The sequence below is a fragment of the Hypanus sabinus genome, chromosome 1 (genome assembly GCF_030144855.1).
Source record: "Hypanus sabinus isolate sHypSab1 chromosome 1, sHypSab1.hap1, whole genome shotgun sequence".
Classification (NCBI taxonomy): Eukaryota; Metazoa; Chordata; class Chondrichthyes; order Myliobatiformes; family Dasyatidae; genus Hypanus; species Hypanus sabinus.
The window spans coordinates 19,428,057-19,455,916 of NC_082706.1; the positions used below are offsets into that span (position 1 = coordinate 19,428,057).

The window sequence follows — 27,860 nt, forward strand, 5'->3', positions numbered from 1 at the left end:
AATATGCACATATTTAACCTGACTTAACCAAGTGAAATAAAGAAGCATTCTCCTGACAGTCTGTTTCCCTACTCGTCAAAATGCAGTATCTGTGCCAGGTTAACCTGCTGTGCATCCAATTGGCAGATTTCAGCCTGTCTCCAACTTAACTATGGGCAATTATAATTGTATGAAGGTAGTGTTGTCTGGAAAAAGTAAGCTAATTGACAGATCAGTAGATGAACAGAAACAGATATTCAAATGGCTGGTCTATAACCCTCTGCAGGAATGTATCCTAATTAGAAAGAGGGTTTGCATGAGAAAGAGGCACAGCAGTTAATGAAAAAAGTCAAGCACAATGCTGAGTTGGAAAGTGGACATAAGGTTGGCCCAGTTGGTTCAGAGGAGATTCACAAGGATGATTCCAAGAATGAAAGGGTTATCATACAAGGAACATTTGATGGCTCTGCGTCTGCTGGAATTCAGAAGGATGAGGGGGAATCTCACTGAAACCTTTTAAATGTCTTAAGGCTGAGACAGAGTAGATGTGGAAAGGATGTTTCCCATGGTGGGAGAGTCTCGGACAAGAGGGCACAGCCTCAAGACAGAGGGGTGCCTTTTCAAAACTCATTTTGGGTGTGTTGGTGTGAAGATCTTGGTGTACAATCCAAAGGAAGCATGAATGCATTGTAACTATAGGAATTGTCCTGTTCTTACCTTTGTTCTTTAACATATAAAAATGTGATTTTATATTGGAGCCAGGGGGCCTCTTCCAAAAGTGTCTCCAATAAGAGGCTTGCTTGTCGTGATGAATAAAAACTTCTATAACACCAGCCTTAATATTTCTCTGATTACTTCAATCAGAGTCACAACAGTTGAAAGTTTTCATAACTCACTAAATTCTGAGTGGATACCCAAAGATGAGAAAACAGCCAAATCTGATTCCCATGCTCAGAAAGGCATGTGACTATAGGCCAATTAAATTGTTGCCCAGATGCAAGAGTCAACTAAAAGAGGAACTAATTAATCTTTAAAGAATACTTAATATAAGCAAACCTAGTCAATGTGGCTATATAAAAGGTAAATTATGTTTAAGAAATTTGATCCAGTTCTTTGAGGATATGACAGGAGGTGTTGATACAGGGGACCCTGTAGATGGAGTATATTTAGATCTCTGAAAAGGCTTATGACAAGGTGCTATATATGAGGCTGATAATTGAAATTGAAAGCTCAAGTTATTAGAGGACATGTGTTATAGTTTGAATACTGGCTGTCACATAGAAAACAGAGTGTTGGAATAAATGGATCATTTTTAGACTGGAGGATATAACCAGTGAAGTGCCCTAAAATCAATCCTTGGCCCTCAATTTTTTTCTATTTGCATTAGTAACCTGGCTCCCTTGTAGACATAGATGGGTGAATTTATAACAGGAGACAAGTAAACAGACATTAAACTAATGTGTCTGTCTTCAAAGTTCAAAGTAAATTTATTATCAAAGTACATATGCAACCAGATACAATCCTGAGATTCATTTTCTTGTGGGCATACTCAATAAATTCAAAATAGAATAATAACCATAACAGAATCAATGAAAGACTGCACCAACCTGGGCTTTCAACTAATGTGCAAAAGACACAAACTGTGCAAATACAAAAAGGAAAAAAAAGAATAATAATTAATAAATATCAAGAACATGATAATGAAGAGTTCTTGAAAGTGTGACCATAGGTTCTGGGAACATTTCAATGTTGGAGTGAAGTTATCCCCCTTTGGTTTAAGAGCCTGATGATTGAGGGGTAGTAACTGTTCCTGAACCTGCTGGTGAGTGTCCCGAGAAAACTAAAAAAAAGGAATATGTATAAGTAAAAACAATGTGGTACTGGAAAGTCCACAACTGATGGACTCACTCTCAAGGACTCTGCAACTCATGTTCTCACTATTTATTTTTGTATTTGCACTATTTGTCTTCTTTTGCACATTGGATGCTTGTCAATCTTCGTGTATAGTCTTTCATTGATACTATCGTATTTCTTCATATTATATTCCTGTGTATGCCCACAAGAAAATTAATCTCAGGGTAGTATACAGGGACATATATGTATTTTGATAATGGGTTTACTTGAACTTTGATGAGAAAAAAAAAGCTGATAAATCCCCATGAATCAATGACATACTTGAGATTTGAAAGAGGTGGTGCGGGATATAATGAAAGCATTAATTCCACTGATCCTGCAATTATTCCTGTTTGGAAGGTCCCAACTGTGAAGCCTGTATGTAATGAGGGAGGGAGGTAACTATTGACCTACTCTGTTTTTATTAATGAGGATGACTTTAATTTCAGATTTATTTTGAGCCTGATTTACCATTCATGTACACTCAGTAGCCATTCTCTTAGGTATATCCGTACACCTGCTCATTAATATAAATATATAATCAGCCAATCATGTGGCAGCAACTCAATGCATAAAAGCATGCAAACATGGTCAAGAGGTTTAGTTGTTGTTCAAGCCAAACATCAGAATGGGGAAGAAATGTGATCTAAATGACTTTGACCGTGGAATAATTGTTGGTGCCAGACGGGGCGGTTTGAATATTTCAGAATTTGCTGATTCCTGGGATTTTCACACACAACAGTCACTAGAGTTCATAGAGAGAGGTGCGAAAAGCAGAAGGCATCCAGTGAGTGACAGCTCTGGACAAAAGTACTCCGTTGCTGAGTGAGGTCAGAGGAGAATGGCCAGAATGACAGGAAGGCGACAGCAACTCATGTAACCACACGTTACAAAAGCGGTGTGCAGCCCAGCATCTCTGAAAACACAACAGGTCGAACCTTGAAGTGGATGGGCTACAGTAGCAAAAAACCATGGGCATACACTCAATATAGGAGGTACCTAATAAAGTAGCCACTGAGTGTATATTATGACTGATCTTCCACTTCAGCCTTTAACTGTAACTATTCCCATATCCTTTGAGTTCTTTCATTTCCAGAAATCTATTAATCCCTGTTTTGATGAGGCCTCTTCAGTCCTCTGTTGTGGAGAATTCTAAAGACTTACGGAAGAAACGTTATACCATGTGATTCCTAGTCCTCGACAGCACAGCCAAGGGAAACATCCACTCATATTTTGTAAGTTTCAATGAGAACACACCCAGTGGACCGACTCCAATTAAATTTCCCAGTTACCCTGTTAGTATTCAAATTAGTGTCTAAGGACAAATGGTCTATAGCTGGCTACTGGTCCAGTACTTTTACCACTATGCTACTGCTCCTTTGTAAATGACACACAACTTAGGGTCATACTCAGAAGTATAGTACGTGTTTCATTAAATCTTGGCACAGTCATTGGCTAACAAACTGCTGCACTTTCATAATCCACTAATATTGTGGGTATTCATGAAGTTAAACTGAAGTTTGCCTTTTTGAAATCACTATTCAGTGTATTATTTTACAATCAGTGTTTAAAATACATAGCAGTTTTGGACTGCCTGTGTAATGATAATATGAAAATTTCAATTTGTTTCCTGTGAATGTTAACTATTACTTTGAACAGTCTCTGATTTGCTACTGATGAAGAAACTCAAAAATGAGGTTTCATCACAGAACTGGCATTGGCTGTAACTCTGTGCTGTGTGTGGACAGCTGCATTTTCTATGGGCCCATCTCATGAGGTTCAGCTGCCGACAATGCAGACCGGATGGACACTGCCAACTCGAATCACAATCGATCCATTTTACCCTCAGCTTGTTGATGCTCAGTGCTTGCCAGCCCAAATCAGGACACAGGTGCCAAATCTCTTACATTGTTCAGAAGTATCAATGTTACAGCAATATCAAGTCAAATTAAAAATAAAATTTAGTATCACAGTACGTATATAAGACACAGCAGCAGGATTCAGCCATCAGATCCTTCAGTTCTATTCTGCCATTCCATCATGGCTGTGCCCTCTGATCCTGGACTCCCCCACCATAGGAAACATCCTCTCCACATCCACATTATCCTGGCCTTTCAATATTCAACAATTTCAAAGAGATGTTACCAGATACCTACCTTGAAATTCAATTTCTTGCAGGTGTTTACAGGAAAAAAAATACAATAATCTTTATGAAAAACTATACATAATCAAAAACTCACAAACAACCAATGTGCAAAAGACAGATTGTGCAAATTAAAAAAAATACCGAGAAAGAGTTGTATAAATCCCTTGAGAATGAGTCTGTGGATTGAGCTGTGGTGAGTGAAGTTATCCATGCCAATTCAAGAGCCTGAAGGTTGTAGAGTAATTACCGTTCCTGAACCTGGGAGTGTGGGATCTAAGGCTTCTGTAGCTCCTGCCTATTGGTGGTAGCGAGAAGAGAGCATGACCTGGATGGTATGGCAGAGCTCCATGTAAATGTGTTCAATATGGGGAGAGCTTTGCCTCTGATGGACTGGGCTGTGTCCACCATTTTCTGTAGACACTTCCCTTTCTGGGTATTAGTGACTTGCAAATTACGGTCTCCCTGTACATGACACGGACAGCCACGGGCACAAGGATAGCCTCCATGTCTCCAAGACACATTATGCCGTTGTTTCTCATATAACAGGGACGGTAGGTAAAGGAGTGATCCTTAAATGAATCACAGTGATTGTCAAACTTTAGGCAAACTACATACAAAGCAAACAGTACGTATTTCCGAAAGGTAGTTTCAAAAGCAGTCAGAAAAGGTGCCCAGCTGAGTTGGTGAAATGTTCCTTTGCACAGGGAAGTAAATTTTGTTTTCCCAGAAATTGCAACAATTAAGAGGCATTTAGACAGGTAACACACACAAAATGCTGGACGAACTCAGCAGGTCAGGCAGCATCTATAGAAATGAATAAACAATCGCTGTTTTGGGCCAAGACCCTTCTTTAGAACAGGCACATGAATAGGCAGGGAATAGAGGAATATGACCATGTGCAGGCAGGTGGGATTAAGTCGATTTAGCATCATGGTCAGCACATACATGATAGGCCAAAGGGCCTGCTGTTGTGGCTGTATAGATTTATGTTCTATGTTCAAAAGCTGAGTTTTCTTTATAAAACTTATGTTCCTTATAAGTGTTGTGACAATATCTCCCTCCCACTAGGGGTGTGTTTTCCAGATTCCAACTCCCTCTGGGTGAAAAATTCTTTCTCAGAATGGCCTATTCCTCATCTTAAACCTTTGCCCTCTGATTTTAGACAGTCCCGCTGTGGAGAAAATTTCCCTACAGTCCAGGCCCCTTCATCACTTGCAGGCTTCTGTCAGGCCCAGCTTAAACTGCTCTGCTCTGTGGAGAACAAATTCAGTTGAGTTGGCCTCTCTTTGTAACTGACACACTCCATCCCAGCAGCATCCTAGTGTTCAATGCACCGACAAACTAAAGTCTGCTTAATTCCACCTCCCCCCCCCCCCCCCCCAGACGGCAACCTGCCTTTCCAGAAAATCTAGTCTGGTGAACAGGAGAATATACTCAGTGACTACAATTGCAATAATATTTCTTCTTGTAAAGTTACAAGAAGAATTTGGACTTATATTGACCTCCAGATTGAGAAGATACAGCCCATGATAGAAGCAAATAAAGTCCACAATTCAGGAGAGATGATTGATGGTGTAGAAAACTTCAGAATGCAAATTCTGCATTTGAGCCATGTTTCTTCACCGCTAACTTAAAAGGAGCAAGACTATGTCATCTTTGCGGCAACACACAATGCACTGGAGGAGCTCAGCGGGTCAGGCATGAGGGAAATGGGTAGTTGACATTTCGGGCTGAGATCCTTCAATGTGTTATCTGTCCACTTCTGCCCATGGCTGCTGCCTTGGTCTGCAGAGTTCTTCCAGCTTTTTTCTGTGTGGTGCTCCTGATTTTCAGCACCTGCAGTACCCTGTGTCTCTATATCACACACAATAATGACTTTGGCTCACTTTTTGGAGTGGGGAGTGGGGAGGTGGTCACTGTGGTAATATGGAGAGTGGCTTGCACAAACGGGCAGGGTAGCCATCAGTAGATCTGTGAGGCAGTAGTAAGGAGCAGCACTCTAATAGACCTTGACTAATGTCTCCCTCCTCCAGCTGTTTCCAATCTTCACACTTACCCCCCCCCCACCTTACTCCATGTTTTGTTTTTCTCCCTTTCCTCCTCTGCCCCCTCAGACATTGGGGACATTAAGAAATTCTTAGATCAGCACAATGATAATAGAAAGTGTAAAGCTACACAGCAGAGAAGAGTTACATTGATTTTAGAGTAAGTTAAAGGGTTAGCACAACATTGTGGGCCGAAGGGCCTGGACTGCGCTGGACTGCTTTATGTTTTCTTTGCCTCCATCAATCATTGACAAGTCAGTGTTCAACTCCACCCCCGCTCCCCTTCTCCTCTCTATACTGGCCATGTCACCCCACAGATCTCCGTCATGATGCAGAAGTATAATCATCCCAGATTCTCCAGTCGACATTACTTTTGCCTCAATCATTGTTTGCCGTGTGAAGTTGGCATTCATAGTTACATTGGCCCTTTAAAAGACACCGTGTCTAGGAAGGCTTGAGCTGGAAATGATTTTGTCAAGTCATTACGTAAGCCAATATCAGGCAACTTTCGTGTCGCAAAGTGGCTGCTGGGAACTGTAGTTTGGAGCATGATTCCATCACTTCCCCTATGTTGAACTACAAGAACTACAACTCCCAGAAAGCGGTGCAGGGCTTATGCGGCAGCCACTTTGTTGGCCAGTTATTATTGATTGATTGGCCCCTGATAATTTATATTAATAGCATGCAATCCCTGCTGAGGAAAGGGGAGCGTCTTCCCATCATTCAATCAGTCAACAATAACGTGCGTTGGCACCCAGCTGGCCACTTGAAGCGGACGACTGGCATTTTTTCCGCAATTAATTACTTAATAGTCTATAAAGTCCTTTTTAAATGTCAGCATGCGGGAAGCACAGCTGCCACTTAGTGCACAGCAAACTTCCAAAAATTGTTTAATTGTCAATTGAAGACGCTTGAAGGCAGCAGGACAGACTTTTGCTGGCATTCCCCGAGTAACAGGAATACTGCAACCACCAGGACAGCACAGTGATCCCTGATTTCAGCCTGACATTGGCACCTCTGACCATTGCCAACCCTATCTTTTGTGCTCAAGTCTTGAACCCTCAGCTTTCTGACCCCATGGGGGTGCAGCTACTTCAGGATCAGTTGGAAGATGTCAAAGTAAATGTATTTTCAAAGCACATATGAGCCATAACTACCTTCAGATTTATTTTCTTGCAGGCTTTCACAGGAAAACAGAAGTATACCATACAATCAATGGGAAAAACTACACATAAACAAAGACTGATGGCCAATGTGCTAAAGGAGACAAACTGTGCAAATAAAAAATAAATTAGCAGATAAGTAATACTCAGAACATGAATTGCAGAGTCTGATAGTTAGTTGCCATAAGGAAAGAAAGGACAGCAAGCTAGGAGAATGAGGAACAGTGGGAGGGAGTGGATAACTCAATTGGTGGGGGGGGGCACTGAGAATATGGCCAAGAGTTCAAGGAGGCCAGAACACCTGAAAATACAAAGTCACAAGAGACTGCAGATGCTGGAATCCGGAGGAACAATCTGCTGGAGGAACTCAACAGGTCGATTAGCATCTGCGAAGGGAAAGGATTGTCAGCATTTTGGGTCAAAACCCTAAATTAAAATGTCAGCAATTCCTTTCTCCCCACTAATGCTGCTCAGTCCAGTGAGTTCTGCCAAAACATGAAGGAGAAACACGGATATTGAACGTCAGTACTCGGCATGGACCTCATGACCTACAGGTTGCTGAGGCTTAATCAGCATGAGATTGCCCCTCGTCCTGAATGTGCTTTTTCCTGCTTGTGTGCAGTTGTCTTTGTTGTCAGGTCACCTCAAGATCTGCTTCTCAAATCCCCAATCATGGTGGGCAGTGAGTTACTCAATGGAGGGTGAGGGTGTTGGGGATTGAGGAGGGGTTGTCACTGCCCTGCCTACTCTAATCTCAGCTGAAGCCCACACCAGAAGATCAGCCAGTCGCTGTACCTGCTGGGTTCAGCCTCTAACCATGAGAGTTTTCAACGTTCAAAGTAAATTTATAACCAGCGTACATGTATGCCATCATATACTACCTTTAGTTTCATTTTTTGCAGGCATTCACAGCAGAATAAAGAAATACAGAAGAGTCAATAAAAAAACAACCCATGAAGACTGATAAACAACCAACGTGCCAAAGATGACAAACTCTGCAAATACAAAATAAATAATACTGAAAACATGGGTTTATAGAGTCCTTGAAAGTGAGTCCAGAGATTGTGGAATCAGTTCCGAGTTGAGGCTATTCACACTAATTCTGGAGCCTGGTGTTTGACGAGTAATAACTGCAGCTGAACCTAGTGGTGTGGGACCTAAGGCTCCTGTCCCTCCTTCCCGATGTTACCAGCGAGAAGAGAACATGGCCTGGATGGTGGGGGTCCTTGATGATGTTTGCTGCTTTCATGTGGCAGCGCTCATGGTAGATGAACTCTGTCCTGTGCTCGTCAATGTCCCAAGGGTCTATGCACCCTTGGAGATGAACCAGCAGAATTAGCCCATTCGGCCCATTGAGTCTGCTCCCCCATTCCATCACGGCTGCTTTATTATCCCTCTCAATCTCATACCTCACTCTCTTCATGTCTGCAAAGGGCAAGACCATGAAAGCACCTCACAACATATCCACTTGCATTGCAAACTATAAAAGGGATACTGTAAAAGTGGACACTTATCTCATTGCTAACCCATCTTCTAGGAGCTGTGGTGAGGTGCAACACAGCGCTTTAAAATCAAGCAAATACTTGTCCTCTTTCAGACAAGAGGCTTATTGCCTGTCCTGGAGTCGACGTAGCCTTGTGTCACCTGCCGTCCAAAGGACAATGCTCTGGCCTATTTTACAAGGTAACACCACACTCCTTCAGGACACACTTTTCTTAGAGGCCAGAGAACCTCTGGAATTCTCCGCCCCAGAGGTCTGCGGAGGCCAAGTCATTGGAAATTTAAGGCAGAGATAGATTTGAATGATCTGGGTACTGAGGGTTATTGGGGAGCTGTTGTGATCAGCAAAGATCAGCCACCATCGTATCGAAGGCTTTGTTGCTTTTTCCCTCCCTTTTGTCATTGTGTGACCGATACCCTGAAAATTGGCCACTCTCCACAACGAGGATTAATCAAGTTGAATCAGGTGATTCACGGACTGGTTCTCCCCTCTCAGATGCCGCCTGACCTGCGGAGTTATCTCAGCAGCCTGAAGTTTCCCCACAACTGCAGTGTCTGCGGAGGCACCAGAGACGGCAGACGCAGGAATCCCGAGCAACAATGTGCCGGAGGAACTCAGCGGTCCGAGCAGCATCTGCGGGAGTGGGAGAGTGACCGTTGACGTTTCAGGATGAAACCCTGCATCAGGAAACACTCTGGCAGCACAGTGCAGTGTAGTTAATCGCCCACTATAAAACGGCTTCTGTAAATTGCCTGCAATGGCACAAAGCCCATGGAAATATGTGGAGAATACAAATATAATCAACACAGGTTTAATGTTTAAGGTCAGTATAGGAACAGTGGTTAGCACACTGCTTTACAGCACCAGCAGCCCGGGTTCAATTCCCTCCCCAGCCTGCAAGGAGTTTGTACATTCTCCCCGTGACCGCGTGGGTTTCCTCCGGGGTGCACCGGTTTCTTCCCGCAGTCCAAAGACAAACCGGTCGGTAGGTCAATCGGTCATTGTAAATTGTCTCGTAATTAGGCTAGAGTTAAGTCGGGGACTGACGGGCCGCGCTGTATCTCAATCAATCAATAGACCATCTAGGTAGATAAACAAGGCGCTTGAGGGTCAGCAGGGCCGGGGTGGGCCGAAGAACACGTTGCGGCGCTGCCTCTCTCTCCCTGCGACTCCATGACTATGACTCTAAGCAATGTGACGTGGGGGCAGGGTGCGGTTAAAACGAAAACAAAACCGCAAACATTCTGAGAGGGGCGAAGTGAAAGCGACACCAAAAAAAATCTTTAAATTTTCTTTTTTTTTAAACGCCTGCCCTGAGCTACCGGTCAAATTCGCGGCCCCCGGGCGCAGGTCAAGGTGCAGGATTTACATCGGAGGCGAGGGGTGGGGGAAATGTTAAAAGTAACCAGAATGCTTCGGAGTGTCAGCGCTTCAGTTCCGGAGTAAAGAGGCGATGAGCAGGTCATTAAACAGCATCTTGTGATCTTGGTTGTTCCATTTTGATGCGATCGATGAGGAACGGGAGGCGGGCAAGAGGGGAAAGTACATAGACACACTCACTCACGCACACACACGGCACCGCGCTGAGAAGCTGCTGTGGCCGCCTCTCCGGTTCGGTTAGTTTCATGTTTCGTGTGTTAGTTGTGGCGTTGGCTGAAACTGACTCGATTAGCGCTGTTACACAATCGGGGTTGCTCTCTGGGCAAGGATCGCCGGGGTAGCGCTGCGCTGCGCTGGACTTGCCCGTCCCCACGTCTCCCTAACAGCCCCCTTCCCCCCTTTTAAATTCTTAATTGCGACTCTCCCCACCCCCCTCTCCTTTTCCTTTTTTTTAAAAAAAACCCCCACACAAAATTCCCCTCCCCTTCCCCCGGCTCTGCGAATCCAGCCATGTTACAGAATGACACGAAGAGACAATCAGCCTGCAGCCCATATCTGCAGACGGATCTGGAGTCTTTTAAGAGTGCAGAGGTCAGCTGTGGGAGTGAGAGTGCCCAGCTGGACGGCCACCCTGCACCTGGCAACTTGGTGCTACAGGATCATGGAGGGACGAGCTCACCTCACAGCAACCTAGGCTGGCCCACCAGCCAGGGGGGCGAGGAAAGCCTCCTCCAGCAGAGGGTACTGCCCACCGCGATGCTGCTGCCCAAGATGGTCCACCTGGGCCCCCTCTTCGGCGGGACGTTTCCCTCGGCGCACCAGATGGGGCTTTTGCAGCAGCACAGGCAGTCGTCCCTCAGCCAGCATCCTCCCCCGGCCTCCTTCCCCCAAAGGAATGGCTTCAGCGGACAGCAGCAAAACTTCAGGGCGTTCAGCTGGGGTGGACACCAGCAGCAGACCCGAGGAGGAGGAGGAGGAGGAGGAGGAGGAGGCTGGGACTCCCTCAGTGCTCCCTGCAGCAGGAGCCTGAGGAGATCGGTCGGAGTAATGGGAGTCTCGAACTCGATTGCATCCTGCTCTTCCAAGAGGTCCTATTCCAGTCACCTCATGGTGCCTCCAAAGTTGAACAGGAGCCAAGCTGGACTGACCACCAAATCCTGGATGGATGACAACCCAGTGTGCACAGATAGCAACAGCAATTGGCTGCCTCAACAGCAGGTAAAACCTTTATATTTTTCTGTTGGGATTGTCACAATGTGTGTGGGCTGGAAGTATTCTGCTACTGTTGACACCTCCCTTACTGAGGGGACTACCTGCACTCATCTCTGTGGCTCACTCTGCTAACTGGAGCTCAGTGGTCCGGACTATGTTGTCTCCGCGTTAGGAGGATGGGGGGGGCCCGGTGATCCAGGTTTGATCCTGACATCTAGCGAAGTGTGTGTGGAGTTTCTGCCTCCTCCTTGTGAATGTGTGTGTTTCGGCTGTGTGCTCCAGTTCCCCCTCCCACCGCCCCCCCCCCATGTCCCAAAAAAACAGTCTGGACAGGTAATTTTGCCCCTGGAAGTTGCACCCCCCCCCCCAGTGAAATTAACTACACAACTGTTTTGTGTGTGTGTATGGGTTTTTACAGGGCAAATAAGTGCAAGGTTGAATGTTATGTGAGTCAACATCGGGCCAAATGGTTGTATGAAATATGGAAAGTGGGTTCAAGACTTGATTTTTTTTTCTTAAATTGAGATACAAGCACAGGATAGGCGACTCTGGCCTTTCGAGGCATGCTGGGCAGCATCCCTCATGTTTAATCCCAGCCTAATCACAGGACGATTTACAATGATCGATTAACCTACCAACCAGTAAGCCTTTGGACTGAGGGAGGATACAGAAGCCCCCGGGTGAAACTCACGCAGTCACGGAGAGAACGTACTTACAGTTAGCGGCCTGTACTTTAAAGCATTGTTGTACAAACAACTATGCTCCCTTGCCTGTGTTATTACAGGTGTAACACCCCAGGCAGTACTGAGGGAGTGCTGCACTGTCTAATAAACCCCAAGGTTTATCTTCCCTTTCAGGTGCATGTTAAAAGTCCAAAGGGAATATCTTTAAGAACAGAATTCACCTGTGCCTGCAATAGCCTGTTTAATAAAAAAAAATGCTTTATCAAGCAGTTATCACAGTTCCGTGGGGGTCTGCTGTGCACAGATCTGTTGGCACAAACCTGACCTTGCAGCAGTGACTGATCTCACTGGTGGTCACACACCCAAAATGCTGGGAGGATTTCTGCAAGTCAGACAGCACTTATTGAGGGGAAATAAATATATTTATGATTCACTGAATGTAAGGTGTTTTGAAAGGGTAAATGTTAAGGTAGGCCTATTCTGGCTCCCCTCGTCCCTTCCCTTTTCCCCATGGTCCACTCACCTCTCCAATCAGATTCCTTCTTTTTCAGCCCTTCACCTTTTCCACCTATCACCTCGCAGCTTCTCACTTCATCCCCTCCCCCACCCAACTACCTTCCCTCTCACCTGGTTTCACCTAACACCTTGCTTGTACTCCCCCTCCCCCCACCTTCTTATTTCGACTTCTTCACCCTTCCTTTCCAGGCCCGATGAAGGGTCTCAGCCTGAAATGCCATCAGCTTATTCCTTTCTGTAGTGGCTGCCTAAACTATTGAGTTTCTCCAGCATTTTGTGTGTACTACTCTGCATTTCCAGCCTCTCTTGTGCTTATGTCAATTTAGGCCTTCCTTGTTTGCACTGGCTCACCGTAACATTGTGCTTTGTCCCCACAAGACACTGATGTTTCTCATTAACAGAAAGCTTGCTGACTTTGTCTGTGGGAGGGGACTTAGTAGCCGGGGTACTACGTCTGCGGGCTACACCTCGCCTGAAATGCCCGCTTCCCACAGACGTGGCTGACGTTGGCTCTGTGTGGTTTACCTTTGCTCCTTCTCCGTTGTTTGCATGGCTTAGCAAAGGAGAGTACATCTCTCGTCTCCCTGAGCAATTAGCCAGAGGCTCGCTAATGGCCTGGTCACAGTCAGTGTCTGAGTCAGCAAGATGCAGTGAACCTTACTGTTGCAAGCATTGGGAGATCAAAGTAATTGCCAGCAGACCATGTTACTGGGGCTGGAGGCTTTGAGTTATAAGGATGGATTAGGACTTTGTTTCTTGGCGTGAAGGAGGCAGAGGGTGACCTTATAGACGTTTACCAATCATGAGTGATATACAGTACTTTGCAAAAGTGTTAGGCACCTGTATAAAGCTAGGGTGCCTAAGACTTTTGCACAGTACTGCATTTGTCAGAGTGGAGCTGAGAAGGAGTTTGTAAATCTGCTGGGAGCAAAGAGCATAAGACCATAAAATATAGTACCAGAATTAGGCCATTTGGCTTATTGAGTCTGTTCCACAATTTCATTATGGCTGATTAATTTTCCCTCTCAGCCCCATTCTCCCTCATCCCTTTATGTCCGGACCAATCCAGAACTAATCAACCTCTGCCTTAACTATACTCAATGACATGGCCTCCACAGCCACCTGTGGCAGCAAGTTCCACAGATTCACCACTCTCTGGCTAAAGACGTTCCTCCTTATCTCCATTCCAAAAGGGCACCCGTCTATTCTGAGGATTTGATCTTTGGTCATAGGCTCCCCCTCTGCAGGAAACATCTCCACATCCACTCTATTGAGGCCTTTCAACATTCAGTAGGTTCCAGAGGATGTTGGGAATGATGAGGGTGGAACGCCATGGGAGGGATGTGGGAGAGGTGACAGAGAAGGAGTACCGGAGGCTGGGGTAAAGCAGGTGCAGATACAGCTGATGCTGAGACAGCCGGCAAGGTCGTTTAATTCCAAGCAGTTGGTTTATTGATCAATACAGAATGTCTGCCTGGCTCTTCCTGGTCCCTCCTCTCTTCTTTCCCCTTTTTAGTCAACCATGATTCCCCTGCCCCTGCCCCATCCCATTCTGTCTGCAATAGAGACCCGTATCAGAATCAGGTTTATCTTCACTCACAGATGTCATGAAATTTGTTTTTTTTGTGTGTGTGTGGCAGCAGTGCAGTGCAATATGACAATACTATGCAAAAGTCTTGGCTGCCCTAGCTGTATCATGTGCACAAGACTCTCGCACAGTACTGTAGATAAGCTGGATGCGCAGTCCTTTCTTTTTACCCCCGAGGTGCGGGAGTCTACAACTAGAGCTCCTGGGTTTAGGGTGACTGGAAAGATTTAAAGGGGATCTGAGGGGCAAGAAGTAGGTCTGTGTGACAAATTGCCAGAGGAAGCAGTTGCATGTTTAGACAGGGACATGGATGGAAGGGGTGGCATTGTAGTATGGCGCTCAGCACAGTACTTTGTAGTACTAGACCTGGGTTCAATCCCCACTACTGCTAAAGTAAAATTGGATAGGTATATGGACAGGAAAGGAATGGAGGGTTATGGGCTGAGGGCAGATCGGTGGGAATAGGTGAGAGTAAGCGTTCAGCACAGACTAGAAGGGCCAAGATGGCCTGTTTTTGTGCTGTAATTGTTATATGGTTATATGCTTGTAAGGAGTTTGTATGTTCTCTCTACCTCGGGGTGCTCTGGTTTCCTCCCACAGTCCAAAGACATACTGGTTGGTAGATTAATTAGTCTTTGTAAATCGTTCTGTGATTAGGTTAGGATTAAATGGGGGAGGGGGGGTGCCTATGCAGCATGCCTCAAAGGGCCAAAAGGGCTTATTTCACGTTGAATCTTAATTAAAAAAGTTAAAAATGATTTTGAGGGACATGGGCCATACGAAGGTGAATGGGACTAGCCTGGTCAGTATTGACAAATTGTGTCAGAAGGTCTATTTCTGTGCTGTATGACTCTTCGATTCTACCCAAGGGCTCTGCGGAATGGAAAAGGCCCTTAATTTGTTTGATGGCCGCTTCCAAATGAGAAGGATTAAAATCACATTACTGCTTGAAGGATTTCAACTGTGAATTGTGGAGTAAGGTGCTAATCCCTCTAACTGAGGTGGTGGGGGAGGTCTGGCATCTGATAAATTCACTACCACAAGGTCACCCTGAATTTGGGGCTGAGGGGCAGTGGAGTTCAATGGGCAGAAGATGGGAACTGCAGGAGGGAAAAGGGATTGTGGTGGAAGGTCAGTGAAGGGTGAATCAGAGGAGTTGGAGGAGGTGCTCAAAAGCTTCAAATTCAGACCACGGACTTGGGGTTCTGCTATAAAACTGGGCATTGTTTTGTAATCTGAATCCCCATTTTAAAATGGAGTCTGGACAGGCTTGGATCTAGAGTAACACACAATCTGCTGGAGGAACTCAGTGAGTCGAACAGCATCTGTGAGGGTGAGGACTTCTTGATTGTTTTCAGGTAGGGTTTGGCCCAAAATGTAAATAACTCCTTCCCTCGCCCACCCACAGATGCTGCTAAACCCACCGAGTTCCTCCAAGTAATTGCTTGTTGCCCTACTTTAAGCTGTCTTCTAAGAATGATGGGGGATTTAATTAAAACTTACTGAATGTTGAAAGGACTAGATAGGGTGGATGTGGAGAGAATGTTTCTTATTGTGGAGATATCCAGAACTAGAGGGCACAGCCTCAAAATTGAGGGGAGACCCTTTTAGAACAGAGGTAAGGAGGAATTTTTTTAAAGCCAGAGAGTAGTAAATCTGCGGAATGCTCTGCCATAGACTGTGGTGGAGTCCAAGTCCGTGGGTATATTTAAGGTGGAAGTTGATCGTTTCCCGATCGGTCAGGGCATCGAAGGATATGGCGAGAAGGCAGGTATTTGAGGATGAATGGGATCCGGGTTCAGCTATGATGGAATGGCAGAGCAGACTCGATGGGCTGAATGGCCTAATTCTGCTCGTATGTCTTGTATCTTAACTCTTTTGAAAGCAGATAACTTTCCTGATAGGTATTTAGTTTTTCAGTGAGATCCTCTTTCTTTTTGGCTTTTAACTGTCATTGGAAGAGTTGATGTCTACATGTCCATGTGGCCTAGAGGGTTAATGGGTATCTTTGTACTCTGACTCTGTTTAACATTGTGTGAGTCTCCCTTGGTGATCTGAAGGAGCTGAGCTTGATCTCAGAGGCTGCAGCAACTTGTTCACCATTAACAGCATTGCAAAAGTCTTAGGCACATATATATAGCTAGTTTAGCCAAGACCTTTGCTCAGTACTGTAGTAATTTTATGTATTGCACTGTACTGCGGCCAGAAAAGCAAACCAGATTTCTTTGCATGTGAGTGGTGATAAACTTGATTTTGATGAGGGCCTGTATTGTGGACTGAAGCTGGGAACGGGACAGGGAAAGAGGAATCGTGGTTGGGAAAAGGGGAAGGAGCAGGAAGTACCAGAGAGACATTCTATAATGATCAGTAAACCAATTGATTGGAATCACATATCTTTGCCTGGTGTCTCGGGGCTTGGTATGTCTGCATCTGTAACACTTCCCTGGCACTCCTTCTCTCTCAGCAGTCCCACACCCCTCCCACAGCACTTTGCTCTTACCATTCCCAACATCCTTTGCGCCCGCCAGACTTACAAACTTGCTCTCTGCACCACGTTGACAAATACAATACTTAGGTACTCTAGCTATTTGTGTGTGTGCCTACGAATTTTGCACGGCACTGTATTTGCTGCAGCATGCAAAATGGAAGTCGGGTAGCATCTGTGGAGGGAAATGGACAGGTTGGAGCTGAGACCCTCCATTTGGATCGAAGGATCGAAAGGGAGACGGCCAGTGTAAAAAGGGGGATGGAATGGGTGGAGCAAGAGCTGGCACGTGATAGGTGGATCCAGGTGAGGGGATAATAAGTAAATGAGGGAGAGGAGGGAGAATGGAAATAATGTCAGAAACTGGGAGATGAAAGGTGGAAGTGACAGAGGGCTAAAGTGATGGGGTCTGACAGGAGGGAAAGTTGGAGCATGGAATTGAGGGAGGTTGGAGGGAAAACGTGTGGATGCACGTGTGGGTGATGGGCAGGTAGAGAGGATAGGAGAGGGGAAAGGGATTGTAATGCGATCACTCGAGTCGAGTATGACGTTCTCTTGAGTTGTCTATTGGTGGGTTCTCAGGTGGCTGTCGAGGTTGATCTGGGATCCACATATTCTTGAGGGGTTTCCAGACCCCTCAATCCTGTCCTCTTCCCCACTTACTAATTGCTCGGGACTTAATCCGGGACGTCAGGGTGCTAGGGTCCAGTGGCATGGAAAGCAAGATAAGTGAGGACTTCATTGAGGTAGCCTTCCTCTGCCTTCACTTCAGTTGTGATGTGTCATCGTCTTCAGGTAGCTCCACTGTCGAGGTCTTTGTTGGACTGATATTTGTTTGGGACCTTCCCCTTGACCTCACTGCTATGGGTGACCCTACCAGGAACTAAGTGATGGATAGCTAAACTTCAGACTCTCAGGATCTCAGGAACTCACAGGTCTCTCCAACATGACAAGGTGACGAACCTCAGAGAAGGATTGGGGAAAGAGATAAGGTGCTGTGGGGAAGTCGGGGTGGTGGGGGGGGGGGGGAAGAAAAGAACAAGAAAAAAATGGGGTGAACAGTTACCAGAAATGAGAGCGTTCAGTGTTCCTGCTGCCGGGCGTGAGACTACGCAGGAAGAGGTGAGATGCTGTTCCACTAATTGGTATTTAACCTCAATTTGGCAGCAGAGGAGGCATGGCTGCATTGTGGGGAGAGATCTCTGGCATCTAATAATAACGTTGAAGTGACGGCAAATTAGGCTGTTGTGTGACTAAGATGGTGGTGTTCTCATGTCCCTGTCGTTCTTGTCACCCTTGCTGTTAGAGGTCACAGGTTTGGAAAGTGTTGTTGGAGTACCCTGGGCATTTTTTTAAATCAATAGTGAACACTCCCTGTACCCCCTACCCCCCACCTTTCCTTCCATTCTCAGCACGTTCATATGCCTGTCGAAGACCCTCTTAAATGCTCCAATTGTATTTACCTCCACTACCAACCGTGGCAGTGCTTTCCAGGTGCCCATCGCTCTTTGTGTAAATAAACATTTGCCCTGTACATCTCCTTTGATTTTACCCCCTCTCCATCTGTAAATAATGGCGTCTAGTTTGAAATGTTTTCACCCTGGGAGAAAGATACTGCCTGTCAACCCTATCTGTGCCTCTTATACATTTCCATTAGGCCTCTCCTCAGCCTCTGCCCGGGTTTGTCCAACCTCTCCCTACAGCCCATGGCACATGTCCTCTAGTCCGATGGGCATCAACGTTTTAGAAACAGCTTTTGCCCTTCCACCATCAAGTTTCTGAACAGACAATGAACCAACCATAAACACTACCTCATTTTTTTTTTGTTGACTTTTTGTGCTACTTACTTAAATATATATTTGCTTTTTACGTCCGGCATTGTACTGCTGCTGCAAGACAACAAATATTACGAAATATGTCAGTGATATTAAACCTGATTCTGATTCTCTCCTGCACCCTCCTTGTTGCTTCCACATCCTTCCTGAAAAGGGGCAATCAGAATTGAACGCAAAAGTCCAGATGCTGCCGAACCGGAGTTTTATAATATCCAGATGAAGCAGAGAATTAGTGAAAGCAGCAATGAGCTGGGAGAGGGAACAGACCTGAGAGAACAGGAGCTTATTTATTGAGCACAGTATCTTGCAGGAAATCTGAAGGTCAGATAAAATTTTCCATTGCTCAATCGAACAGCACTAGGGGAGTTGGAAGCACAGGTGCTCTTTCACGTGAGGGAGGAACACTTTGCCAAAGACTGTGTGTGCCAGATAACAAGTTTGATCTCCTGTCTGAGGCCTAGAAGCCAGCCCACTGCTGAATTGGTGTTGCCACTGGGCCTGGGTATTCCTGAGCTAGTCCAAGCCATTCGTTGCTGCCCTTTGCCTTTGGATCAATCCCTGTGTACTGGCGGGTGTATGCCAAGGCTCGGCCTTGTTGGCCTAACTTGAGGGAAAGGCCAGCCCAAGGCTGAAGTGTGAAAATGACACATGGTGGAGATTCTGGTAGTAAAACCTCGGTTACTGTCACTGCAACCCCGTCCTTGTGGTATAGGGAGAGATATCACATGTTTTTTTTTATCCCAGACTGGATAATTCAGCAGTCTAAGGAACTGAAGAATTTAGGTCAGCACAAAACTCTTGGCTTATTTTAAAACAAAAAGAAACTATAGTAGAAACTCAGTGGGTCAGGTAGCACCTGTGGAGGGAAATGGACAGTCAATATATTAGGTCAAAAAGGCGACTGTCCCTTTCCCTCTTTGGACTAACACACACAAAAAGCTGGAGCATTGTAGCAGGTCAGGCAGCATCTTCGGAAAGGAATAAAAAGCCCTCTACGGATGCTGCCTTCTCCAGCAGTTTTAATTTTGCTCCAAATTCCAGCATCCACAGTCTCTTGCATCTCCATTTTATTCTAGATTCTATGGTTTTCATTTCCTCACTGCCTCCATCTTCCACAATGCAGATCGGTGAAGATAATTGGCCAACTAAATTCAGTGCTCACTCATACAGAAAGATGGCTACTTACGACTTAGAAAATAGAGCTGAGAAGCAAAGAGAGAAAAGGGGGTGTGATCGACTCTGTGCTGTACTGAAGCCATCTAGTTTATCTTCTGTGGACGTTTGAATTGGTTGTGGTAATGCCCGGCGTTAAGGATCTCCAGTTCTGAATGCTAACACGAGAAGATCTGCAGATGCTGGAAATCCAAGCAGCGTGCACAAAATGTTGGAGCAACAGAACAAGGCAGGCAGCATCTGTGGCAAAGAGTAAACAGTCGACATGTCAGGCTGAGATCATTCGTCAGTACAGGGCAGGTGCTGATGAAAGGTCTAGGCCCAAAATGTTGATTGTTTACACTTTTCCATAGACGCTGCCTGCCCTGCTGAGTTCTGAATGCTGTTGCTTACCTAATTGCTTGTACGATTTGTACTATTTTCCCCCTCTCTCTACACATTGGGTGTTCAATGGTCTTTTTTTTGTTTTAAATGGATTTTTTTTTCTGTTTTATGGCTGCCTGTAAGGAAACAAATCTCAAGGTTGTATAAAGTATGTATACTTTGGTAATAAGTTCACTTTGAATTTTTAGATTTTGGAGTGTGGGTCCACCAATCTCTGTGCATTGCTTTGGATTGCTAGATAATGAGCTTTTCTTTTTTTTTAAAAAAAAGCAAATCAATCACTTGTTTTCAGTTCCAGAGGGATGGTGTTAAAACGTAGGGAAATAAGCTAAACCTTTTTTAGTGCACACTTGGTATTGCATGCGGTTGCGATTGCCATAATACATAAAGTACATAGAACATTGGAGAGAGTGCAGAAACTTACTAAGATTACAAGAGAGACAGGAGAATTCTACAAGGATTTTAAGAGGGTCTAGGGACAAGGGCACACACAACCCCAGAATAAAGGAACACTTTTACAACTGGTGAGGAGGAATTTCCTCAGCCCAAGCGCAGTGAATCTTTGGAATTTGCTGACACAGAGAGCTGTCCAGGGCAAGTCACTGAGTGTGTTTAAGGCAAAAGTTGATATGCTCTTGACTGGTAAAGGAGTTGAGCATTAGAAGACATTAAGATATAGGAGCAGAATTAGGCCATTTGACCAATCCAGTCTACTCCACCATTTCATTGTGGCTGATGCAGTTTTCCCTCTCAGCCCCAATCTCCTGCCTTCTCCCTGTATCCCTTAATGTCCTGATTAATCAAGAATCAATCAACCTCTGCCTTAAATATACGTAAAGACTTGGCCTGCACAGCTGCTAAAGAAATTCCTCCTTAGCTCTCTTCTATTCTGAGGCTGTGACCTTTGGTTTTTGAGTCTCCCACCATGGGGAAACATCCTCTCCATATCCACTCTTATCTAGGTCTTTCACCATTTGATCGGTTTCAGTGAGGTCACCTCTCATTCTTCTGAATTTCCAGTGAACACAGGCCGAGGGCCATCACATGCTCTCCACATGATAAGCCCTCCAGTCCCTGAATCATTTCTGTGAACCTCCTTTGAACCCTCTCCGGTGTCAGCACATTGCTTAGATAAGGGGCCCAGAACCGCTCACAATACCAAGTGAGTCCTCACCAGTCCTTCAACATTACATCCTTGCTTTTATATTCTGGACCTCTTAAAATGAATGCTAACATCATATTTGCCTTCCTCAACACCGGTTCAACCTGCAAATTAACCTTTCAGGAATCCTGCACAAGGATTCCCAAGTCCTTTTGCATTTCAGATTTTTGAATTTTCTCTCCATTTAGAAAATGGTCTGTTCTTTTATTTCTTCTACCAAAGTCAATGACCATACATTTCCCGACACTATTCCACCTGCCACTTATTTTCCTATTATCGGGGGAAGGCGGGAGAATGGTGTTGAGGGGGGAAATAAATCAGCCATGATTGAATGGTGGAACAGACTTGATAGGCCAGATAGCTAAATTCTCCTCCTATGCATCTTTTAACACTACAAATGCGAAGGTGTACATATGAGGTAGGTGCAAAGAGGGTTTTCTCCCCCTTGAGGAAAGATGGTTTAGGGGTCACCTGAAGGAGGGTTTGACAGGTTAGACTGGATACAGAGAGAATGTGGGGAAGAGGGTAGCTCAAAAGCACAGAAGACCACAGCCAAGTGACATGGAATACAGCTGTTTTATTCAGTGAATGGGAGAGTGGGGCTCGTGGCCCCAGGAGGAGTGGGGGATGTGGAGTAAAGGATTGATGAAAAGCAGGATGAGGCTGGAAGGGAGGGTATGGGCTGCTTGGACCGAGTAGGCTCTTCCTATTCCTTTGACCTTGTAATTCTCTCATAATTCTCCACCCCTCCATCTCCGGCCACTTATTGTTCTTTGTCCTTTGTCGCAACAGTGAATTAGAATCAGGTTTATTATCACTGACGTACGTCGTGAAATACGTTGTTTTGCAGCAGAGTTACAGTGTTGCATTAAGAATATATTAAAGTTAACTGAATAGTGCAGAAAGAAGAGCACGATTGTGAGGTGGTGTTCATGGAGCATTCAGAAATCTGTCGGTGGAGGGGAAGAAGGTGTTCCGAAAACATGGAGTGTGAGTTTGCAGGCTCCTGGACCTCTTTTCTGATGGTAGTAATGAGAAGATGGCATGTGCTGGGTACCAAGGGTCCTTCATGATGGATGCCACCTTCTTCATGCATCACCTGTTGAAGATGCCCTCGATGGTGAGGAGGCTGGTGCCCACGATGGGGCTGGCTGAGTTTACAACCCTCCGCAACTTTTTCCAATTCTATGCGTCTGTCGCAGACTGTGATGCAACCAGTCAGAATGGTCTTCATGATACATCTGTAGAAATTTGCTGGAGCCTTTGGTGACATACCGATCTCCTCAAACTCCTAATGAAGTGTAGCCATTGGTATGCCTTCTTCGTGAGTGCATCAATCTGTTGGGCCCAGGATCGACCCTCTGAAATGTTGCCATCCAGGGACTTGAACCAGATGCCGGAGCTTTCAGCTTCCTCGTCTCCAAGCTCTTGGATTTCACCTCAACTTTCTCAGCCTCTCTCACTTTCTTGTCAGACACCTAACAGAAAGCCCTTAAACCCCAACGCTTGGCCATGCATTTGTTCCCCATGCAGATGCCTCCTTTGGTATCACAGTTCATTTGATAACACCCTTGTGTGGGTACTATATAAATGAAAATTGGATCTGCTTTAACAAGCCTTGTGCACTTGCTCACTGAGTCTGGAAACAATCTTGGTGGACTTTGCTGAGCATATTGGATCCATAATCTTCCAGTCAGCTTTGAGAAAAGATAAAGATTAGCTTTATTTGTCGCATGTACATCAACATTAAAGCGAAATGTGTTTGTGTCAAGGACCAACACAGGAACAGCTTGCAAGTGCGGCCATGCTTCTGGCAGTGACATGACATGCCCACAGCTTGCTAACCTGTATGCTTTTAGACTGTGCGAGGAAACCCGAGCACCTGGAGGAAGCCCACGCGGTCATGGGGAGAATGTACAGACTCCTTACAGGCATTGGCAGGAATTGAGCCCTGAACTTCCGATCGCTGCTGGAAAGTGTTACGCTAACTGCTAAGCCACTGCGCCACCCTGATTAATTTTATCTTTTCATTTAAAACTTAACCTCGTTGTTGAATAAAACAGCATTGTATCAGGCCCATTGGCCCATCAAACCTGCATCAACCATCTGAGATCTCCTTGGGTCAGAGTTGACCGTGGTTGTTGCATCCTAGCTGTCTACATGTATTACACGAGCCTGGAGAGTACAATATGGCGAGCAAGCTGTTGCCCATGTAGACAGCTCCCCTCTCCACGCATCTGATGAACCCAAAGGAACGGCAGAGACCGATACAGTTTGGTACCAGCAGCGTCGCCGGAGTTGCCAGTCAGAGCTGAACCGGATGTAGGACTGCCTTTGGGACTCCAGTTCCAGATTTCTCCCTTTGGGTTTACTCCCAAAGCCACCTTCATGAGAGGACGTAGGAGGTTAGAGTGTTCCTTCTCCATGGCTGATGGGCCCCATCTGCCCGAAGCGACTCATTTTAAGGAGTCAGTAATCCCTTTTGCCCCTTTTGTCTGTAGAAACGGTTTTGCCAGGTTTAGTCGCTAAGCCACACATGAAGGCCAGGAGCTGGACTTGGTTGTCAGAGGCTGTTTGAGGTGCATGCCATGGCGAGCATTAAATAGGTAGTGGGAGTCTGTGCCCAGTACCACCTCCGGCTATGAGAACCTTAAGCACCCATCGAGCATCCATTTTCATTTAATCCCCTCTAATCCCATTTTACTCTTCCCCTCGCTTCCGTCAATTGCCCCAATTTGTACTGTTCACTTAATTGCTGTGAACAGCTCTGATAGGCAATTCATCTACCTTGGATGTTTGAGGCAACTGGAGCAGCTGTGGGAAAACTACGGGACCCCAGGAAGAACATGCAAATTCCATAACTCTATACGGATAGCAGTGGAATTCAGGAATGAACCCAGGTCAATAGATCTGAGGGTTATTCCACCAGTGCTACTGCACAAGGCAAGGTAGAGGCTCTAGTGAATTTACAAAAAACCATGATGTGGTGGAGAATTTTTTCCTTTATATTATCTGAGATTGCAAGAGACAGGATCTGAATTTGGTTTCACATTTGCAGTTCTATAGTACCTTTCTCTTCAGGACTGCCTAGTGAAACCAAAACAGATGGAGAACACCCCAACTACTACTTAACATCTCAGATGTGTCTGTTGTTAACACTCACACAGTGTTTCTCTGAGGAGTGTTTGGTGGCTCTGTACTCGCTCGAGTTTAGAAGAACATGGTGGAGATCTCATTGAAACCTACTGAATATTGAAAGGCCTAGAGAGGGTGAATGTGGAGAAGATATTTCCAATAGTGGGAGTGAGGAGTGTTTGGTGGCCTGTACTCGCTCGAGTTTAGAAGAACATGGTGGAGATCTCATTGAAACCTACTGAATATTGAAAGGCCTAGAGAGGGTGAATGTGGAGAAGATATTTCCAATAGTGGGAGTCTTGTGGGACCAGAGGGCACAGCCGCAGAGTAAAAGGACGTCCTTTAGAACAGATACAAGGAGGAATTTCTTTCACTACAGAGTGGTGAATCTGTGGAATTCATTACCACAGATAACTGTGGACGCCAAGTCAGTGGGTGTATTTGAAGACTCTTGACTGGTAAAGGTGTCAAAGGTTACGGGGAGTTTGCAGGAACATAGAATTGAGAGGGAAAACAAATTAACCGTGATCAAATAGTGGAGCAGATTTGATGGGCTGAATGGCCTAATTCTGCTCCCATGCCTTCTGGTCCAGTTTTGAAGTGTAGTTGCTGTTGAAAATTTAACCTGTTTTGCTATTGCACAAACCTACAAGCAGCGATGTGATAGGTGCTGTCAGTGATGCTGGTTAAGGATAAATATCGGTCAATATGCCAGACGTCCCAGATTTCAGCCATAAAGTGAACGCTTAGCAGTGCATGCTGTAAAACATAGAGCTTCCTGTACTAGAACTGCTGAAAATGTCAGGATAATACCAAGCTGGCAACATTGGATAAATTCCTGGGGTGAGATCTGTAGCTGTCAGCAATCGACTCGCGAAGCAGATTGAGATTCAATATCCTGCAAATCTGGCGTCCTCATGAGATTTACAGAAAGAAGCAGTGTATTTAAGAGTGGAATGTTTAATCAGGTAGAAGCCAAGGGCTTTCTCTTTGCTGGTTAACTGTGGGTTTGTTTGCATCGTCAAGGGGAACGCAGTGAAGTGTGCATGCCGATTTACTGATGGCATTTGTTCGGTGTACTACAGGAAGCTTACTACAGACCTGAGGCAGATGGTGTGAGGTGTGCCAACACACAGAGGAAAAGCTGGCTTTCACTGAGCAGACTCAATCAAGGCCGATGTCTACCCAGGTTCAGAGTTTTTCAATATCACATGCGTGCATTGGATCGTACAGTGAAATGCGTGGTTTGCATTAACGACTGATGCATCTTAGGGGTGTGCTGGGGGCAGCCCGTGAGTGTTGCCGCACATCTGGCGCCAATGGAGCTTGTCCATGGTGCTTGGCAGAGCGTCACAGAACAGAACAACAGCAACAATGGCAAAACAACCCCCTTCTTCCCTCTTTTCTCCCCCCCTGCCCCCCCCCCCACACACACACACACACACACACGTCACAGAGTCATACAGCATTCAAACTGGCCCTTCAGCCCACATCCCCCATGCTAACCCCAATAGCTGTTCCTAATTGTGTGCTATTGGGCCCATAGCCCTCTAATCGCTGCTATTCACATACTAATCCACACTTTTTAAAATGTTATTGCAGCTCCCCCAATCACATCTCTGGCAACCTGTTCCATACACTCATCACCCTCTGGGCGAAGAAGTTGTCTCTCACACTCCTTTGAAATCTTTCCATATTCACTGCAAACCGATGCCCCCTAGTTGTTAGTTCTATCCCCTGGGAGCAAAGATTGTTAGCTTTCACCCTTTGTATGCCCCTCGTGTTTTTATACACCTCTGAAAGGCACGCCCTCAGTCTCTTACCCTCCCAAGGAATAAGGAGCTGGCCTGTCGAACATTTCACTATAACTCCAGCCGAGTCAGAGACCTCCAAGAGGACTACAACCTTGTTGTTGGGTTTGGGGGCTCGCTTGTCTCAATGACCCAGAGAGGTATGTTGGCTGGAGTTGGGGCTTTATGCTTGGTAGGGTCACCCATGCCAACAGTTCAAAGGGCAGAAGCCAGACTAAGAGTGGCCCACCGGTCCTCCAGGTTCGGAGGTTCAGTTCCGGGCTAGCAACCCTGACTGGTAAAACAAAATTGTTGTGGAAACGGCAATGAAGAAACCTTCTACATCTGAGTGCAATGGTGTTCCTGAGTCTCCACCCAAGGCTGGCACAACTGATAGTAGTGAAAACTGAGAGAAAGCTATTGGCATGATGAAGGAAGCCGTGAGCACTACCAGAGATGGAGGACCTTCCTTGCTGCCCAGACGCCAGTGGTGTAACAGGCAGTAAGTAGAGTCAGAGAGATACAGGGAGGACCAAGGCCCTTCAGCCCATCTAGTCCACAATGACTATCAACTGCTCATTTATCTAATCATTAATCCCATTTAGTTTATTCTTCCCCACATTTTAATTATCTCCCACACAGACACTATTACTTACTTGCCCGCCGGGCGTCTGTTTCACCTAGCAACCCTCACATTGTTGGGAAGCTGGAGCACCGGGGGATACCCATACGGACAAGGAGAACGTGCAAACTCTGCACACAGTCAGCACCAGACGGCAGGATTGAACATGGGTCTCTGGAGCAGGTCGACTAACAAGACCTCTTTTCTTTACCTTACCTCGCAACCTAACGGTTGGAGTTGGGAATTCCAGTTCTTACTTGGAGCGAGGCAGCTTTAACTATGACGAAGGTCTTGCTCTAAGTAAGTGTTGGAATTCAATTGTAAACAAGCTGGGCTGAAGGCCAGTTAGTCTGACTATAATTTCTTCTTTTCTATGCCTCCCTCACTTAAATGAGTGGAATGACATTTGCAATTTTCCAGTCCTCTGGAACCGTTATAGAATCTAGTGATTCTTGAAAGTTCATTATTAATGCCTCTGCAATCTCTTCCGCTACCTCTTTCAGAACCCTGGTGTGTAGTCTTACCTGGTTCAGGTGACTCATCTATTGTACCTTCAGACCTTTTAGCTTCACAAACACCTTCTCCTTAGTAACAGAAACAATCCACCTTCTGCTCTGTGACACTCAAATTTCTGCTAGTATCTTCCACAGTGAACACCGATGCAAAATACTTAATAAGTTTGTCCACTATTTCTATGTCCCCCCCTCCATTACTATCTCTCCAGCATCATTTTCCAGCAGTCTGATATCCACTTATTTCTCTCTTACTCTTCATAATCTGAAAAGTCTTTCAGATTATAATCTTATAATCTTTTATATTGTTGGTTAGTTTTCATTCATATTTCATCTTTTCTCTCCTTATGGTTTTTTTTGTTGCCTCTGGTTTTCAAAAGCTCCCCAATCTTTGAACTCCTCACTAATTTTTGCTATATTATATGCTGTCTCTTTTCCTTTTATGCTGTATTTGATTTCCCTTGTCAGCCTCTGATGCCTCATCCTCCCTTTAGAATACTTCTTCATCTTCGTGATGTATCTATCCTGCGCCTTCTGAATTGCAGCCGGAAACTCCAGCCATTGCTGTTCTGCCGTCATCCCTGACAAGCAACTTTGGCCAGCTTTTCTCTCATGCCACTGTAATTCCCTTTACTCCACTGTAACATCTGACTTTA

General features: G+C 45.4%; 1 protein-coding gene across 1 annotated transcript in view; it reads left to right on the top strand.

The window, feature by feature from the left end:
* Positions 1 to 10,121: 10,121 nt before the first annotated feature.
* The window catches only part of LOC132391717 (cytoplasmic polyadenylation element-binding protein 2-like), a 65,434-nt gene continuing 47,695 nt past the window's right edge, over positions 10,122 to 27,860 (top strand). The window contains exon 1 of the mRNA XM_059965278.1: positions 10,122 to 11,325. Coding sequence (XP_059821261.1) covers positions 10,618 to 11,325 — 708 coding nt within the window. The 5' untranslated portion in view covers positions 10,122 to 10,617. The remainder of the gene's footprint in view (positions 11,326 to 27,860) is intronic.